The sequence below is a fragment of the Bufo bufo genome, chromosome 6, assembly GCF_905171765.1.
Source record: "Bufo bufo chromosome 6, aBufBuf1.1, whole genome shotgun sequence".
NCBI lineage: Eukaryota > Metazoa > Chordata > Amphibia > Anura > Bufonidae > Bufo > Bufo bufo.
The window spans coordinates 402,386,502-402,404,577 of NC_053394.1; the positions used below are offsets into that span (position 1 = coordinate 402,386,502).

General features: G+C 41.3%; 1 protein-coding gene across 2 annotated transcripts in view; it reads right to left on the reverse strand.

The window, feature by feature from the left end:
* Positions 1 to 7,436: 7,436 nt before the first annotated feature.
* Positions 7,437 to 18,076, reverse strand: part of LOC121004480 (zinc finger protein OZF-like) — a 124,237-nt gene continuing 113,597 nt past the window's right edge. Inside the window, exons 1-4 of one of the 2 annotated variants that reach the window (XM_040436721.1) lie at positions 13,479 to 13,530; positions 13,301 to 13,395; positions 12,288 to 12,390; positions 7,437 to 8,962 (exon numbers count right to left, since the gene is read on the reverse strand). In XM_040436721.1, the coding sequence (XP_040292655.1) occupies positions 7,620 to 8,962; positions 12,288 to 12,390; positions 13,301 to 13,395; positions 13,479 to 13,512 (1,575 nt within the window). In that variant the 5' untranslated portion in view covers positions 13,513 to 13,530 and the 3' untranslated portion in view covers positions 7,437 to 7,619. Of the gene's footprint in view, positions 8,963 to 12,287; positions 12,391 to 13,300; positions 13,396 to 13,478; positions 13,531 to 18,076 lie in introns of those variants that run through there. The other variant, XM_040436720.1, reaches the window with a different exon arrangement.

Sequence of the window (18,076 nt, forward strand, 5' to 3'; positions counted from 1 at the left end):
TCGATTATATCGGATCATTCTGACTATGTCCTTTACATTCATGTGATTATTATATTGTCTATCACCCTCGCACCTTGCTGATGAATTATATAAGTCTATTTGTTTTATTTTATTTTACTTCATTTTATTTATTCATGTTTTGCCTTTTAGCACTACTATATCTCATACTACTATATTTTTTAGACTTGAAAAAGGAGTACCCTCACTCTGAAACGCATTGTCACCTGAATAAATACCTTTTTTAAAAGACGTCACTCGCAATTGTGGTTTTGCGCCAAGAGGTATCATATCGTGTACGACCTAAGTATTCAGCTTTCCACAGTACAAAGCTGACCATAGTAGAAGCAGATATGTTCCTGGCAGTTTTTTGGAGGTTTCGGCTTTACTTTGTACGTCTGTAATAAGCATGTATTAGTGCCTATAACTTTATCAAACTTTCATCCATTTAGTTGACTTTTGGCTAAGGGTGGAATATAAAGCGAAAAAAATTGACAGAACACAGAGCTAAAAAAAATTACATAAAATTTTTGTATCCAGTGAAGGAGTAGAATCTGTGAGTCTTCTCTGCTTTATTTAGTGGTTACTACTCACCTGGGTGGTTATCTGTAGGAATGTCCTCTGTACTCTGCTCATCACCCCTCACATATGTCTCTGTAGGATTAATAATATTCAGTCAGATCTTCACCAAGATTCACAACCTGTGAAAGAAATATAAAAGTCATCAGACGGTTTGAGAAGTCGTGTGGAAGGTTTTATATGACTGGAAAGCATCAATATTTGGAATGATGACCAAAAATGACCGGACAGCAGGAGTTATGTGACCCAAATATCTGGAGGTCTTCTGTATAAATCTAATCTGTTGGTTCCTATTCTGACCAGAAGTCTTCATAACCAGAAAATTGTGAGTAGACATTTAGGAGGGCATTTAGCATTTAAGATCATTTTCCGGTCACTTTTAAGTCTAGTTTTGCATTGTGTGGTTGCACCAAATGTATGAAATGGTGCACAATTTTCATGTATTTGGTGCAACTGCATTGTGTTATATGACTTAGTCTTAGAAAATACACCAGGGGGTTGCCTGGTGTAGGATACAACTGTTTTGCAACACTTCATAGTGTTGCAGATAATAAAAAAAAGTGCCATAATCCAGGTCTAATTAGTGATGAGCGGCAGGTGCCATATTCGATTTCGACGAAATTCGTGAATATTCAATAGAATATTCGTTTTATATTCGTCGAAATCGAATATTCGTCATTATTCTAGTTATCGCGATTAATATGAGATTTAAATAATCGCGTATTGCGATTTTAACTTAAGCTACTCTCCTATTGTTTGTTTGATATCTAGAATTAGCGAAGATGACGAATATGACAAGTGTATTCGTCATATTCCTCAAAACGAAGATAACAAAGTATTCTCCATCTTCGTTTTTAGCTACCTATTCGTCAACTTCGCTAATTCTAGCAATCAAATAGGAAAGTTGACTATAGAGACAGCTAAGTTTAATTCGCTATGCGATTATATTACTTTGCTTTTAAAAAAAAAAAATTTAATAGTTAAATACTTGATTATTATAATTATTCTATTTATAAAAAAAATATTTAAAAAAAAGTAATATAATCGCATAGCGAATTAAACACAGCTGTCTCTATAGTCAACCTTCCTATTTGATTGCTAGAATTAGCAAAGTTGACGAATATGGAGCTAAAACGAAGATGGAGAATACTTTGTTATCTTCGTTTTGAGGAATATGACGAATACATTCGCCATATTCGCTAATTCTAACAAGCTAACCATAGTAAACAAGGTTGAAATCGCAATTCGATTATTCTAACTTTAATTAATCGAATTGCAATTTCAACGTAATTCTCAAATCTGACAGTACATTCTAGTATGGAGACGTTCCCATGGTGATGGGGACGCTCCATGAGCACGGAAGTCGGCAGAAGCGGCAACGGGCACTGACTGGAGCAGTCTGGAATCTTAAGGACAGGTAAGAACAACTTTAGGGAAGTGGGAAAGAAATAAATATAAATATAACAACAAAAAAAATTGAATAAAAAAATAATATTCGAAATATCGAATTTTTAGCACTATATTCAAAATATTCGCGAATTAGCGAAGTGCCGATATTCGCAAAAAAAATTTGCTATTCGAATATTCGCGCTCAACACTAGGTCTAATCTCACTTTTCAACCTTAAACATAGACTAATTTGAAAAGTGTCATAGCTCCTGAATATTGCAGAAAAAAGTGCAATCGGTAGATAGAGCTATATGTCTCTTTGAGAAATTTCCCCCTTAACCCCTTAAGTACACAGCCTTTTTACACCTTAGGACCAGGCCATTTTTTGCAAATCTGACCAGAGTCACTTTAAGTGCTGATAACTTTAAAACGCTTTGACTTATCCAGGCCGTTCTGAGATTGTTTTTTCGTCACATATTGTACTTCATGACACTGGTAAAATGAAGTCAAAAAAATTATTTTTTTTGCACCAAAAAATACCTAATTTAACAAAAATTTGGAAAAATTTGCAAATTTCTAAGTTTCAGTTTCTCTACTTCTGTAATACATAGTAATACCCCCAAAAATTGTGATGACTTTACATTCCCCATATGTCTACTTTATGTTTGAATTATTTTGGGAATGATATTTTATTTTTTGGGGATGTTATAAGGCTTAGAAGTTTAGAAGCAAATCTTGAAATTTTTCAGCAATTTACAAAAACTAAATTTTTAGGGACCAGTTCAGGTCTGAAGTCACTTTGCGAGGCTTACATAATAGAAACCACCCAAAAATGTTCCCATCTAAGAAACTACACCCCTCAAGGTATTCAAAACTGATTTTACATACGTTGTTAACCCTTTAGGTGTTGCACAAGAGTTATTGGAAAATGGGGATGAAATTTGAGAATTTAATTTTTTTGTCAAATTTTTAATTTTAACCCATTTTTTTCACTAACAAAGCAAGGGTTAACAGCCAAACAAGACTGTATCTTTATTGCCCTGACTCTTCCGTTTACAGAAACACCCAATATGTGGCCGTAAACTACTGTACGGCCACACAGCGGGGCGTAGAGTGAAAGGTGCGCCGTTTGGTTTTTGGAGGGCTGATTTTTATGGACTGGTTTATTTACACCATGTCCTATTTGAAGCCCCCTGATGCACCCCTAGAGTAGAAACTCCCTAAAAGTGACCCCATCTAAGAAACAACACCCCTCAAGGTATTCAAAACTGATTTTACATATGTCGTTAACCCTTTAGGTGTTGCACAAGAGTTATTGGCAAATGGGGATGAAATTTGAGAATTTCATTTTTTTTGTCTTATTTTTCACTTTAACCCATTTTTTCCACTAACAAAGCAAGGGTTAACAGCCAAACAAGCCTGTATCTTTATTGCCCTGACTCTGCCGTTTACAGAAACACCCAATATGTCGCCGTAAACTACTGTACGGCCACACAGCGGGGCGTAGAGTGAAAGGTGCGCCGTTTGGTTTTTGGAGGGCTGATTTTTATGGACTGGTTTATTTACACCATGTCCCATTTGAAGCCCCCTGATGCACCCCTAGAGTAGAAACTCCCTAAAAGTGACCCCATCTAAGAAACTACACCCCTCAAGGTATTCAAAAATGATTTTACATACGTCGTTAACCCTTTAGGTGTTGCACAAGAGTTATTGGCAAATGGGGATGAAATTTGAGAATTTCATTTTTTTGTCTAATTTTCCATTTTAACCCATTTTTTCCACTAACAAAGCAAGGGTTAACAGCCAAACAAGACTGTTTCTTTATTGCCCTGACTCTGCCGTTTACAGAAACACCCAATATGTGGCCGTAAACTACTGTACGGCCACACAGCGGGGCGTAGAGGGAAAGGTGCGCCGTTTGGTTTTTGGAGGGCTGATTTTTATGGACTGGTTTATTTACACCATGTCCCATTTGAAGCCCCCCTGATGCACCCCTAGAGTAGAAACTCCCTAAAAGTGACCCCATCTAAGAAACTACACCCCTCAAGGTATTCAAAACTGATTTTACATACGTCGTTAACCTTTTAGGTGTTGCACAAGAGTTATTGGCAACTATTCAGGTTTACGTTCTACCAACTACCAATATCTGTTGCCTGTTTACATTATTCAGGCCTACGTTCATCGATCATTGATATCTGTCGCCTGCTTACGTTATTCAGGCTTACGTTTACTAACTGCCAATGTCTGTTGCCTGTTTACGTTATTCAGGCTTACGTTTACTAACTTCCAATGTCTGTCGCCTGTTTACGTTATTCAGGTCTACGTTTATTATTCAATGTCTGTCGCCGGTTTACGTTATTCTGGCCTACGGTATTAATCATCATGTCTGTTGCCTGTTATGTTTCAGGCTCACGTTTATTAATCAGTATTGTTCTGTCGCCCGTCTTTTATTCAGGCCCACGTTGATTGATATCTGTCGCCTGTTTACGTTATTCAGGCTTACGTTTACTAACTACCAATGTCTGTTGCCTGTTTTACGTTATTCAGGCCTACGTTTGCTAACTACTAATGTCTGTTGCCTGTTTACGTTATTCAGGTTTACGTTTACCAACTACCAATATCTGTTGCCTGTTTGTTATTCAGGCTTACGTTTACTAACTTCCAATGTCTGTTGCCTGTTTACGTTATTCAGGCTTACATTTATTAATTACTAATGTCTGTTCCCTGTTTGCGTTATTCAGGCTTACGTTTACTAACTTCTAATGTCTGTTGCCTATTTACATTATTCAGGCATACGTTAATTGATTACTGTTGCCTGTTTACGTTATTCAGGCTTACGTTTACTGACTACCATGTCTGTTGCCAGATTACTTTATTCAGGCTTTCGTTTGTTAGCTACCAATGTTTGTTGCCTGTTTACGGTATTCAGGCTTACGTTTACTAACTTCTAATGTCTGTCGCCCGTTTACGTTATTCAGGCTTACGTTACTAACTTCTGTCTGTCGCCTGTTTTTACGCTATTCAGGCTCACGTTTACTAACTTCTAATGTCTGCTACCTGTTCGTTATTCAGGCTTACGTTAATTGGTTACTGTTGCCTGTTTACGTTATTCAGGTTTACGTTTACTAACTACTAAGGTCTGTTGCCTGTTTACGTTACTTAGGCTTGGGTTTTTTCAATTTCTAATGTCTGTGGCCTGTTTACATTATTGAAGCTTACTTTTATTAATCCCGAATGTCCATTGACTGTTACGTTTATTTAAGCTTACGTTTATCAAATGTCTGTTGCCTGTCACGTTCTTCATGTTCACTTTTTAAATCGTCTGTCGCTCCCCTGCTACAAGTGTTTTAGAACTCAATGTCCCAGTTGCCCCTTCCATCCAGGGTCCAAGCAGCTGCTTTGTCTTGTTTTTAATTCTCCATGCTTTCTTTCAGGTCATGCGGGGGGAGGAACAATTAGGGCTATCCTCTCCAGCATTTCAGGGGCATTCTCAGGGAGGCACACAGTAGAACAACGCGTGGACCAAGGCTAGCAGATAGCTGTTGTCTGGGGAACTATTCAAGGATTCTCTTCCTATCTACATGGTTCTTTGGCCCTCATTCCTGCATAGTCTAGGCAGTTAGGTTTTGGTCCCACTATCTCCTGAGGCTAGGGCATTGCCAGTACTCGCACTAGAGCCAAACTTTACAGGTTCAGTTGGTTTTCATGATCCATTTCTCAACGTATTCCCGGTACTCCATTCCGCTTCGGGGGCAGTATCCGCAATATTGAGCACCATGTCTCTGGCCTTGTCATCCACAAGACGGGTTGTAGGTCTCCTTCTGGCCTTGCCTCATACACCCCGAATTTTCGCTCTAGATCCCTGATGCCTTGCAGTTGGCTTGGGGATCAGTTTGCACATGCCATTCGAATTCTTTTTCTACCCTACTTGGCTTGGTTTTTGCCCACTTATAGGCCTACCCTTGATCATGGCTTAGGGCACACAACAAGCCATTTAGTCAGGTTAGTTAAGACACGCCTAGCTGGGTTAGGTTGTTCCCATTGTTTCTCTCCCCAGGGTTCTTCGGACATCTCTTGGCCGTAGCCATGACCACAAGTTGGTAAGGCTGATTTGTCAGCCTGCATTTGTGGGAGGGGTGGAGGCCCTTCATATACGAGCCACAGCCTCACTCACAGGCGTGCGTTCTCAGGTGCCCCACCCTCCCTTCCTTATTTTCTCACTTCCACAGGGTATGCCTACTTATAGGCCTACCCTCGATCATGGGTTAGGGCACACAACAAGCCATTTAGTCAGGTTAGTTAAGACACGCCTAGCTGGGTTAGGTTGTTCTCATTGCTTCTCTCCCCAGGGTTCTTCGGACATCTCTTGGCCGTAGCCATGACCACAAATTATATATATATATATATATATATATAAATTCAAAATTACATTTTCCCTTTCTCATCAAATTTTTCTCTAACTATTGCAAAAGGTTTCAAGACAAAATATTTCTAAAACAAACACCGTACACTTGAAAATGGACCTTATTTATGTAATTTATCGACTGGCTGGGCCCCCCGCCTACTTTTCTATTTGCTGGTTCTAAGGCACCGTACTGTCAGAAAACTATTGTACAGCGCCAAAACATTACAAACTCCTTCAAAGTGACCTTTTTTATGTTGTTTCCTTAACGTATTCATCTTGGGGAAAAAAATTTTTTTACAGGAAGGGGGTTAATTCAAAGCCTGACAGTTAATTTTGCAGCCAGCAGGAGGCACTCTTACATAAGGAAAAGCATTCCTTTTCAGCCTTTACATTTTACAGTGTGACAGATGCTTGTAGTGTGGTGCTGATAGCATCTATCACAGTCAGACCACTCCAGCTGACTTCCCGACTTCTCTATGTGACCACAGCTTTCTGATGAAAGCGTGGTCACAGCAATCTGCAGCAGCACGGTCCACTGGCAGATGGCGTTGTAATATGACGCTTTTATATGTCGGGTTACAGATAGGAGCCTACTGCCGCGATGTATAAAGTCGTGCGGTGGTAAGCAAATGGTTAAAAGGCTATGTACACCTTTGGGGCAATTTTTTTTATGATTGTATTGCACTCATTTTGGACTTAAATTTTTTTTATTGGTCTTTATTAAAAATATTGAGCCGTTCTGTCACAAAGGGTTAACTATTTGTCTAGCGGTTTGAATCGTACTTCTTGGAGGTCATCTAATAACCCTTATCTCCAAATTACTTAAAGATCATAAACACTTATTTACACTAGTATCAGTAAGATAAGAATTGAGCTATAATAAGGGTTTAGGAGACAGAACAGAGTCAGCAGGCTACTAGAGAATCTCAAGGCTGTACAGAGAAAACGGTTCAACATTTTTATCAACGACCAAAAAGGCCAACTCCATAGCCATTACCTTAATATCTAAAGGCTAAAAAAGCACAAACACAAGGATATACATTATAAAAACAAGCGTTTTAATGACTTAAGTTTTTAAATACAGCTATGACATATTCGATGCACACATTCACATTCTCTAGAATAACATGATACTTTACTGTGACTGCCACTTCTGTAAATTCTAACATTCTGAAAACATTTATATTTCTTCTTTCTTTATAAACAATTATAGCTTACTTTTGGATGAAACATTCTTTACATTACATACTTTACCATTTTTGTTCCCCTGTGTGAATTCTTTGATGTTTAACGAGAACTTTTTTATTAGTAAAACATTTCCCACATTCTGAGCACGAATATGGCTTCTTTTTTGTATGAATTTTTTGATGCTGAGAAAGATTTGATCGATTTATAAAACATTTACCACAATCTGAGCATGAATATGGTTTCTCCCCTGTGTGAGTTCTTTGATGTATTACAAGATTTGATTTACCTGTAAAACATTTCCCACATTCCGAACATAAGAACGGCTTCTCTCCTGTGTGAGTTCTTTCATGGTAAACAAGCTTTGATTTTTGGACGAAACATTTCCCACATTCTGAGCATGAATATGACTTCTCTCCTGTGTGACTTTTTTTATGTCTATTAAGATTTGATTTATTATTAAAATATTTCCCACATTCTGAGCATAAAAATTTCTTCTCCCCTGTGTGACTTCTCTGATGTATAACAAGATGTGATTTATATGTATAACATTTCCCACATTCTGAACATAAATAAGGCTTCTCCCCTGTGTGAGTTATATGATGTCTAATAAGTTCTGATTTCCGGATAAAATATTTATCGCATTCTGAGCATGAATACAGCTTCTCCCCTGTGTGAATTCTCTGATGTATAACAAGTTTAGGTTTATCTGTGAAACATTTCCCACATTCTGAACATGAAAATAACTTCTCCCCTGTGTGAATTCTTTGATGTGTAACAAGATTTGATTTATGCTTAAAGCATTTCCCACATTCTAAACATGAAAATGATTTCTCCAGCGTGTGGATTCTTTGATGTCTAACAAGATCTGATTTCTGGGTACAACATTTCCCACATTCTGAACATGAAAATGGTTTTTCGCCTGTGTGAATTCTCTGATGTGTAACAAGTTTAAATTTTTCTGTAAAACATTTCCCACATTCTGAACATGAAAATGGTTTTTCCCCTGTGTGAATTCTCTGATGTGTAACAAGTTTAAATTTTTCTGTAAAAGATTTCCCACATTCTGGACATGTAAATGGCTTCTCCCCTGTATGAATTCTCTGATGTTTAGCAAGAATTAATTTACTTTTAAAACATTTCCCACATTGCAAGCAAGAAAATGGTTTCTCCTCGGTGCAAGCTCCTTCATGTTCATCACTATGACTTTTATTTTGTGTTACAGTCTGTGATAAATCAGAAGATTGAGCCTGTTTAAAAAGATCAAATGATAGATCTTTGCCGTGAAGGGCTGAGGATACATCTGGGATAATTACATGTTCTTCATATGTATTGTGAGCCATAGCATGATCATCTGTTTTAAGATTGGAAGTTATCACATGTCCCTCTGAGCTCCTGGTACAGTCATCTGCCAAGAATAAAACAGATCTTATTATATTGGAATAATTTCAGCTTATTATATTGATATTTTAGAACATTTCTATATAAAAATTTCCAGACAAACTGCAAGGCACAGAGCAAAATTATTTTTTAACCCTGCTAAGACAGGGGTGAAAGAACAGATCATCACAATCTAATAGTAGACCTCAGAGTCAAGCGCCCACCAGGCTGTTCTGTTTCAGTTTTCTACTTTTGTGATGAAGCCAGCAACTTTACTCGTCTCCTCTCCTCTCTAACAAAATGTTTAGTGGAGATTCATAAAGGGACCTGTCATTAGGTGCTATTCGGTGGTGTCCCCCTAACACGTTCCCTGACACCTACATGCACTTTAGCACCGAGAAGGGCAGAGAGGAAGATCATTATGGTCATAGCTTTGGAACAAGTGTAAGGCAGATAAGATTGTGCACATGTGCCCTAACCTTCCCCAGTCAATGACTGGCCACCCATGGGTACTTAAGGCAACTTCTCCTGCCAGAGGGTGCTTGAGCAATAGGTTCCAGTTCACTAGTTCCTGCAAAGGAGTGCCGTTTACATTAATTTTCCTGTGTACTGACTCATGCCTGTTTCCTGGCTTTTGACCCTTTGCTGTCTATCCTGACTTCTGCCTGATTTCTGTACTCCCTGCCCTGACCTTTCACTGTTTACTAGATTGCATGTACTCTACAGTTTTGCCTAATCCCTCGATGTTCTGCACTGGTGTCTTTCTAAACAGAGACTACTCAGAAAGGTAGCGGCCTGATCTCTGTATAGGGGTTAAAGGGTGAATACAAGGGGGTCAACATAGACAATGCCATTGGGAGTACCCCATGCCACAACTGTTCAAGAGACACAGTGGGTCCACACCCGCTGTGTAGCAAAAGAGCAGCAGATCATGATGTTAAGCAATCAGGCTGTTCTGTTTTCTACTTTTGTAAAGGTTCATCATCAGAGTGCCTATCTCCAACCATCTATAGCAAAACACTCTGGAAAATCATAAGGGACTTGTCATTAAGTGATCGTCTGTGGAATTTAGCACTGAGCCTGTTAGAGGGGAAGATCAAGAGCATGCATTTTTTTACATTTCCAATTATTTCATTTGTAGCCAAAGCTGTGAGTGGATATATAATCTACTCCTGACTTTGGCTTACAAAATAATCTGCATATAAAACTGCACCAAAAACGTCACATTTGATTCTGTCTTCTTCTCTTGCTGCTGTAAACAATATTGGGCCAGATTTATCATTAGCTCAGGTCAGAATAATGGAGTGAAAAAGTCCCAAAAAAGTCCCAAACGCTAAAACTGCGCACAAATTTGCGACTTTTTTCTGCTCTGCACTATGCTCGCCAGTTTTCTGAAAGTGGGCGTGTTTTCTTATGTAAATGAATCTCTAGACAGATTTACTATTGGGACTATTTAAAAAAGTCGCAAAAAAGTCGCAAAAAAGTCCCAATTTCACTCCAGTGAGGACCATGCTTATCTTAAGAGACTTTTTAATAGAACATGCGACTTTTTCATAAAAACGTGCGACTTTTTCGTAAAGATGTGCGACTTTTGTAAAGCTGCTTACTGACGGATAAACTGCTACCGTCAAACCACATTTATTACAGTCTTAAAGGGCCGATCATAAATCTGACTTGGCTAAAACTGACTTTAGCCCTATGTTAAAGTGGAGTGAGCTGTCAGAGTAATGATAAATCTGGCCCAATGTGTTTTTACTTTTGCCTACCCGTTTTTTTTTTACCCATACCTTGCTTTAGTTTTCCATGCACATAACTGTAGGAGGGCTTGTTTTTTGTGGGATAACTCAGATTTTTTTTATAGCACCATTTAATTTACATACTATTTATTAGAAAGTGGAAGAAAAAATTATTTGTGATTGGAATTTTTTAAAAAAGAAACTTTGCCATTAGTTTTTTCTTAGTTTTTATGGCGTTTACTGAATTTCAGTAGTTACCTTTATTGTATGAGTCAGTACATTTACAGAGATAACATTGTTTTTATTACACTTTACTTAAAAAAAAACTAATCTGAAGAAAAATCTTTTTATTTTTCATATTTAATATAATATATCCTGTCACTAATAATTATTATATTTCTGTCTACACAGCTGCGTGAGGGTTTATTTTTTGCGGGAGGGTATAGTTTATATTGGTAACATGTTAAGGATACATATGACTTTTTTATACATTTTTAGGAAATATTTTGCGGGAGAGAGGTGATCAAGACAGTTTGTTTGTTGTTTATTGCTAGGGATGAGCGAACCTGAGTTTTTCAGGTTCAAGTTCTGGTGGAATTCCGTTATGGATTCCGTTATTACGGAATATAACGGAATTCTATGACAGAATGCAAAACGGAAGCCTTTAAGCGACATTCTGTCATAATAGTAGTCTATGGGCAGCATAATGAATCCGGCTGGTTTTCGTTATGCAGGATGGGACTCATGATGTCAAAATGTGAACAGCATGATGAGGAGGACTGTTTAAATACCAATTCTAATTGAACCAGAAAATTTATTGGGCGATTCACGGATCAAACACCTGTTGTGAATTTTGCAGTTAAGCTCCTTGTTAGAGAAGAGCAAGTTGTGCAAAAAGTACTGAAACATTTAACAGTTGGATATGTGCATTCAAAAGTTTAGAGAAGATCACACTAAGTGCACCTGTAAAGGTTAGAGGGCATTTTAGGTTCATCCTGAACTTTCAACAACAAGCCAAACATCCCTAACTTTTTGTCAGTAGTGTACCTTCCCAATCCCAAACACTGTCCCTGTAAAACCATAAAATGTCAGTCCTGTGTGTTTAATTTGCGTTGTCTGTTACAAAAACATCCTGCCACATACGCGGATGAGCTGAAACTGGAGTCTCTACTTGGGACATTACACAATGCCTTATATACATGTCTATAACGTCCCTCCTGATTGGCCGTGAGGCTGTTGGCCAAGCTCATGTGATCCTTCATATTCCCTGCCCTGCTGTGATCACTACTGCACTAAATTTGATATGTAAAATGGTGGCCATTCATCCATATCAAATAGCCAAAAATTAATCTTTGTTTGGAAGCAGGCATTTTGAAAATTCTAAACAAATTTGATTTGGTTAGAATCAATTTGCTCATCTGTACTCACTATATACTGTATTATCGCATATTCCTTTATCACATTTTCATCCATTTAGTTGAAATTTGGCTGAATGGGGGAACATGAAGGTAAATACTGACAGAAAACAGAGCTAAAAAATCTACATAAAATTATTGCATCCAGTAAATCGGTAGCATCTGAGGGTCTTTTCTGCTTTATTTAGTGGTCACTTCTCACCTGGACAGTTATCTGTAGGAATATACTCTATACTCTGCTCATCACCCCTTACATATGTCTCTGTAACATATATAATGTTCAGATCTTCACCCGGATTCACAAGCTGTAAAACAAATATTATAAAGGTCATCAGACGGTTGGAGAAGTCGTGTGGAACGTTTTATATCACCAGAAAAGAACAGTAATTAAAAAGACAACCAAAAATGACCGGACAGCACGAGTTAGGCTACGTTTACACGACGACATTTGTCGCGCGACATTTTGTTGCACTGCAACATGCTGCGACTGCGACGCAACAGTCGCAGAAAATCCATTCGAGATGAATTTTTCTGCCACTGTTGCGTTGCAGTCGCAGCATGTTGCAGTGCGACACCATAGACTGCCATTATAAAAATTGTCGCGCGACATTCGTGCAACAAAATGTTGCCCTACAAATGTTGCAGTGTAGTTGTGCGATAAATGTCCTTGTGTAGACGTAGCTTTAGGCTACTTTCACATCTGTGCCGGGAATCAATCAGACACAAACGACAGCATACAGTGGTTTCTGTTTGGTCAATTCTCAGCATTTTTGTCAGATTGTGAGCGGATCTCCGCCGAACTCTAGTAAAGTTAATGGGACCGGCAGGCATTTCGGTTGCATGTGACAGTGCCAGATCCAGAGAACTCCGTCAGACTGTTCTGGCAGAGATTGAGGCTGCTGTATGCCAGAACAGCCTGCCGGAATTGAGGCTGCACATGTGAAAGCAGCCTTATCTGACCCAAATATCTGCAGGTCTCCTGTGTAAATCCAACCTGTTACTTCCTTGACCAGCAGTCTCGATAGCCAAAGAACTGTGAGAAGATCCAGACAACATGTAATGTCTATAGTCAGCTGTAATCCTGTCATCTCCACCGTTCTCATTATACCAGGATAAAACATATAATACTGGTGGATAAAACGAGACTAAACACAAGATCTTCACAGCCTTCTACAGACCATAGGGAACATTTCATGAGACCTTATCTCCATCTACCTGATCATCCTGTGGGACATTGGGATGTTCTTCTGAACCATCCTGTGGAAGAGGAGGACTGTGACATCTCTCTGGGGTTCTTCTCACTTTCTTAACTGTAGGAAACACATCCAGTGACTAAATTCATTCCTTACATACAGATAATAAGAGGACGTGCGTATTTAGTCATGTCTATTACCTGGTGATGTGAGGAGCCTCTGATCCTCCATCATGACATCCTTGTACAGATCTTTGTGTCCTTCTAAATACTCCCACTCCTCCATGGAGAAATAGATGGTGACATCCTGACACCTCATAGGAACCTGACAACACAATGATACAGTCATCACTCAGATCCCTTCATAGCGTTCCTGTATAATGTCCCAACATTCCCAGCAGTGTCACCTCTCCAGTCAGCAGCTCAATCATCTTGTTGGTGAGTTTTAGGATCTTCTCTCTATTGATTTCCTCTTGTATCAGGCAGTGAGGTGGAGGCCCTGTGATTGGGCTCAGGGTTCTTCCCCTTCCTTTAAACACAGGGGTCTGACAGCGCTCACTAGAGGTCTTCTTCACTACTATGTAGTCCTGGTTATGGAGAGAGACCGTAATAAATATTAATCCATACATTTCCAGTCCCTCACCTCTCCAGTCATGCCCATCTGTTAGTAACATAGAAGAGATGATCTAATGTGACATCATCAGAATCTCTCACCTCTCCAGTAAGCCGGAAGAGGATCTCCAGGGTGAGATTAATTATACTCTCTACCATCTTGTCCGTATCCATCCTTGACGGGTCAATGAGGAGAAGAATCTTATATAGAAGATATCCACTGAGCAGATCTTATATTGTAGGAACCTGAATGGAGATAATTACTGGAGATAAGAAGAGGCAACATCTATGTAACCAATGTTATCATGGCTGTGAGTTCTGGTGTATTTGGCACCAAAATCTGCCACATTTAGGACACATTTTGGCCAGAGATAAGCAAATCACTTTGCAATGAACCAGGTTAGTTACGAACTTCCCCAAATTTGGCCACCAGATGAACCCGAAGCTTTTCAGGTTAGCTTCAGATGAATCAGTAAATGGCACACAGAACCATTTTACTGCACATGTCAGCAGGAAAAAGCATGAGGGAGGAAGAAGAAGGATGCTAACATGACCCTAAGAGGAAGTGGGGAGCTTGCCTGGATTGGCTCACAGGCGTGAGAGACAGTAAAGAGAAAGGCTAAAAGGAAGAATTGTGTAAAAGAGGGAAAGGCAGGGAAAGCTGTCACCCAGGGAGTGAGAAGGGAGGAACTGAGGCTGGGTGTGCCTGGCAGTGCATTTTATTTGCAATTACTGCCTTATAACCCAGCTGTGTCAGGGCATCTCCAGACAGTTCAAGTGTTGGTGTGTATGTGTGTGAAAGGGAAGGGGGGGGGGGCTAGGGGTGGTTAATTGTCAGGAGCAGAGTCTTCGGTGTGTCTGTGGAAAGGAAAGGGCAGTTTATTGTGCCTCTCTGTCTTTAAGTTCTAGAAACTGACCTTGTAAACTGTTTCATACTTTGTATGACTGTGTACTATTGGCCCAAAAATGGCAGGGCTACGGTGAAGAGTTTCAAACGAAAGGACCCAGGGATAGGTGTGTAGGCCTCTGAGAGACCGAATGTGTGTAGTAGCAGTACAAGCTATCCGTCCAGAAGTAGTAGTGAGCCACAATTCTCGATGGCCTTTTAAAAGTGGAACATTATCATTGAGGAGAAAGAGGATGAGATTGTGGATTGGGTGGCTCACTCCTCTTCTCAGTCGCAGCAGGATTGCATGGTGCTGATATCTGAGTCTGAAACTACTGCTCCTCCTAGTTGCAGCCCCAGAAAGGCTTTCAGTAGCATCTTATGTGTCTTCACTGCCCCTTCCTAGTGGGGCGTATTCTTTTTTCCTAAGAAGTGGCAACAAAACCTCACCAAGCCCTATGGCAGATAGTCAAGACAACTTGTGTGAGATTGGTCAGCATTTGGACTGTCCTGAGGAGCAGTGATGGCGAACACATGTGGGCTGCCATCTTTTCTCACAAGTCCGGCGAGGCACAGGTAATCCCTTACAGGCGCCTGTGCTGCGAGTCGGTCTGAAACAAATGCGGTCAGTGGGAGCAGGCAGTTCCGAGAACATCCCGATGAAGGCCCCGGCGGCTGTTCTCAGAACTGCCTGCTCCCGGTGACCGCATTTGATTTCAGACCAGCTCGCGCACAGGCATAGGTAAGGGCTTACCTGTGCCTCACCGGACTTGTGAGAAATGATGGCAGCCCGCATGTGTTCGCGGGCGAACAATGCGAACTGGCCATCACTGCTGAGGAGGACATTCAGGAGGAGGCAGGGGACCCAATGAACAGCTATGGTGGTAGTGGTAATAGTAGCACCCATACCTACGGTATTGGTGGTGGGTGTAGTGACAAATGGTAGTCGGCAAACATACAAACACTGCCCTGTGCAAGCTCTGTAACAGTAAAATAATCTGTAGGCAGGTATACACAAACATTGGCACCACAGCTGTTCTGAATCAAGTGAGGTGGCATCACCCCATCTCGTGGGCAAGCAGAGGTGGCAGTCAGTGACCACAAGAAGAGTTCCTCTCCCAGCATCCCTTCGGGCAGCCAGGCCACATCCACAGGCAGTACTGTGTCTTTCACATCGTCATTATCACTTTCTGCTTGTCCCGCTCAGTCGACTCCTCCTACGCTCCATCGTCAGTCATCGATATGGAATGTGTGGCTAGGAGACAATTCTACACACCAAGGCTCCAGATGGCAACCAAAATGGTCGCCAATGCGACTTAGAATTGCCGCCATTTGCGCCTAGACCCTCCGCTGCTCTGCCTCTTTAAGCTCTGCGGGCAGTGGATCGTGTGTACGGGGCTGTAAGGTCAGGATGCTGCTAGGATGATGAAGGCCGCCATGGCATGAGACTGCACAGAGAGCTGCTTCAGGGAGGTGCTGGAGCACTTCGGGTGTCCTCAGCAAGTCCTGGTGGTCGGGCAACTGTGGGACGGGGCGGAAAGCCGGCATCTGCTGGAGAAGTTTTCTGCGGGAGCTCTTCCCGGCAGAGCTGGTGAATGGAGATGTCTTTAAATAGGGGGGCCTCGCAGCATGGAACCCCGAAACATGACAACCACTGCAAGGGCGAGAAACCGGGCCCAGACCGGCCGCAGCCTCCCCACAACCGGACTGGTATTCTTTATGTGCCGCCCGGAATCGCTGGTACTCCTGGCATCACAGCGCCAGCTGTGGGAATACTGAGGAATATCCGGTAAAGCGCTGCCTGCAGGGGTGCTGTGGTCGGGGGTGGTTATGCTGCGTGGCAGTAAGGTGAATGGCCAGGAGGCGATAATGGAGGATGGCCCAGTGTGTGCCTGTAGTAGTCAGGGGAGGAAGAGACCGCAGGGCAGGGTTCAAATACAGTACAAGCAGATGAGGAGGCTAAAGCAGATATTGGCTTTATAAATAACAAAATATAACGTCCGGAAAATCGGTTTAACAGTTTTGTGCGATGCACCAGGGGCGCAATCGACAAATGATAGGAACAATGTTAACAAGTTTACACAAATTTACAGGAAAGGTAACTGATCCATGATATACTAAATGCGCTCCAACCAGCAAAACACATAAAAATACAGGCTACACTCCTCTGACCCCTATTTTCCTGTCTCACCCCTGCTTTCAAGATCTCCGGAGGTCTTGACTATCTGTTAGGACCTGACTCTCCCCACTGGGAGCTGCCAACCTGGAGTCATCCGCTACAATAGGAGATTCGGATGTGGTCGAGGGTTCCTCCTCACTGTGAGCTGGTACTGGTTCTGTGGCAGGAGCTTCATCACCTGCAGCCTGGGAACTTTCATCAGTGTTAGGAACAGTCCACCAGTCTTCACTATCGTTTTCATCGGTGATAATAAGTCCTGAGGACGTAACAGAAGGAGGTTGTCCTCTGAGCAGGTGTGGGATCTTCAGACTGCATGGTGGTAGCATATTACTATGTAGAGTCCTTGGGGAAAACTCCTCATTTTAACCCGCACTTCGTAGACCGGACCATTGGGGTACACTTTCTTGATCACTTTGTGTGGCTGTACTTCCCAATGCCCGCTCAACTTGGGACGTTTCTCTTGCACCAGTACCCGGCCCCCAGGCTGCAACGGAACCTCCTGGATTGGAGGACGGTCAGTATGTGTTCTCTCTTGCAACGGCTGACATGCTAACCGGCGGATGGTCTGGAGCCGCTGACGTTGTTCTTTCACCCATGAGGTGGTTGATCGTTCTATTAGGCCCTCTGGTTGTTCTAGATTCAATTCAACGATTTCCCGAACAGCTCTTTCGAACAGTAACATGTATGGGGTGTAACCGGTGGTGGTGTGGACCCGATTATTGTAAGCCCAGACCAATTCAGGCAGATAGTCAGTCCAGTGCGTCTTCCTGTCTTCCTCTAGCGTCCTCAGCATTTGAAGCAGTGTCCGGTTAAAGCGCTCGCAGGCCCCATTCCCTTGGGATGATATGGGGTTGTCCTGGATTTTTCAATGCCATACAATAGGTGTAGCTCCTCCATCACTTTCCCTTGAAAACACGCTCCTTGATCTGAGTGAATCCGCTTCGGACACCCGTAGACCCAGATGAAGTCTTGACAGACAGCCCGAGCTACGGACTCGGACGTCTGGTTCCAAGTTGGGGTGACCACTGCAAACTTGGAGAAGTGGTCAATCATTATTTTAAAAAGTATATAGGCACTTAATCACCTGTGGTCATCATAAAACACAAACATTTATTTGCATAG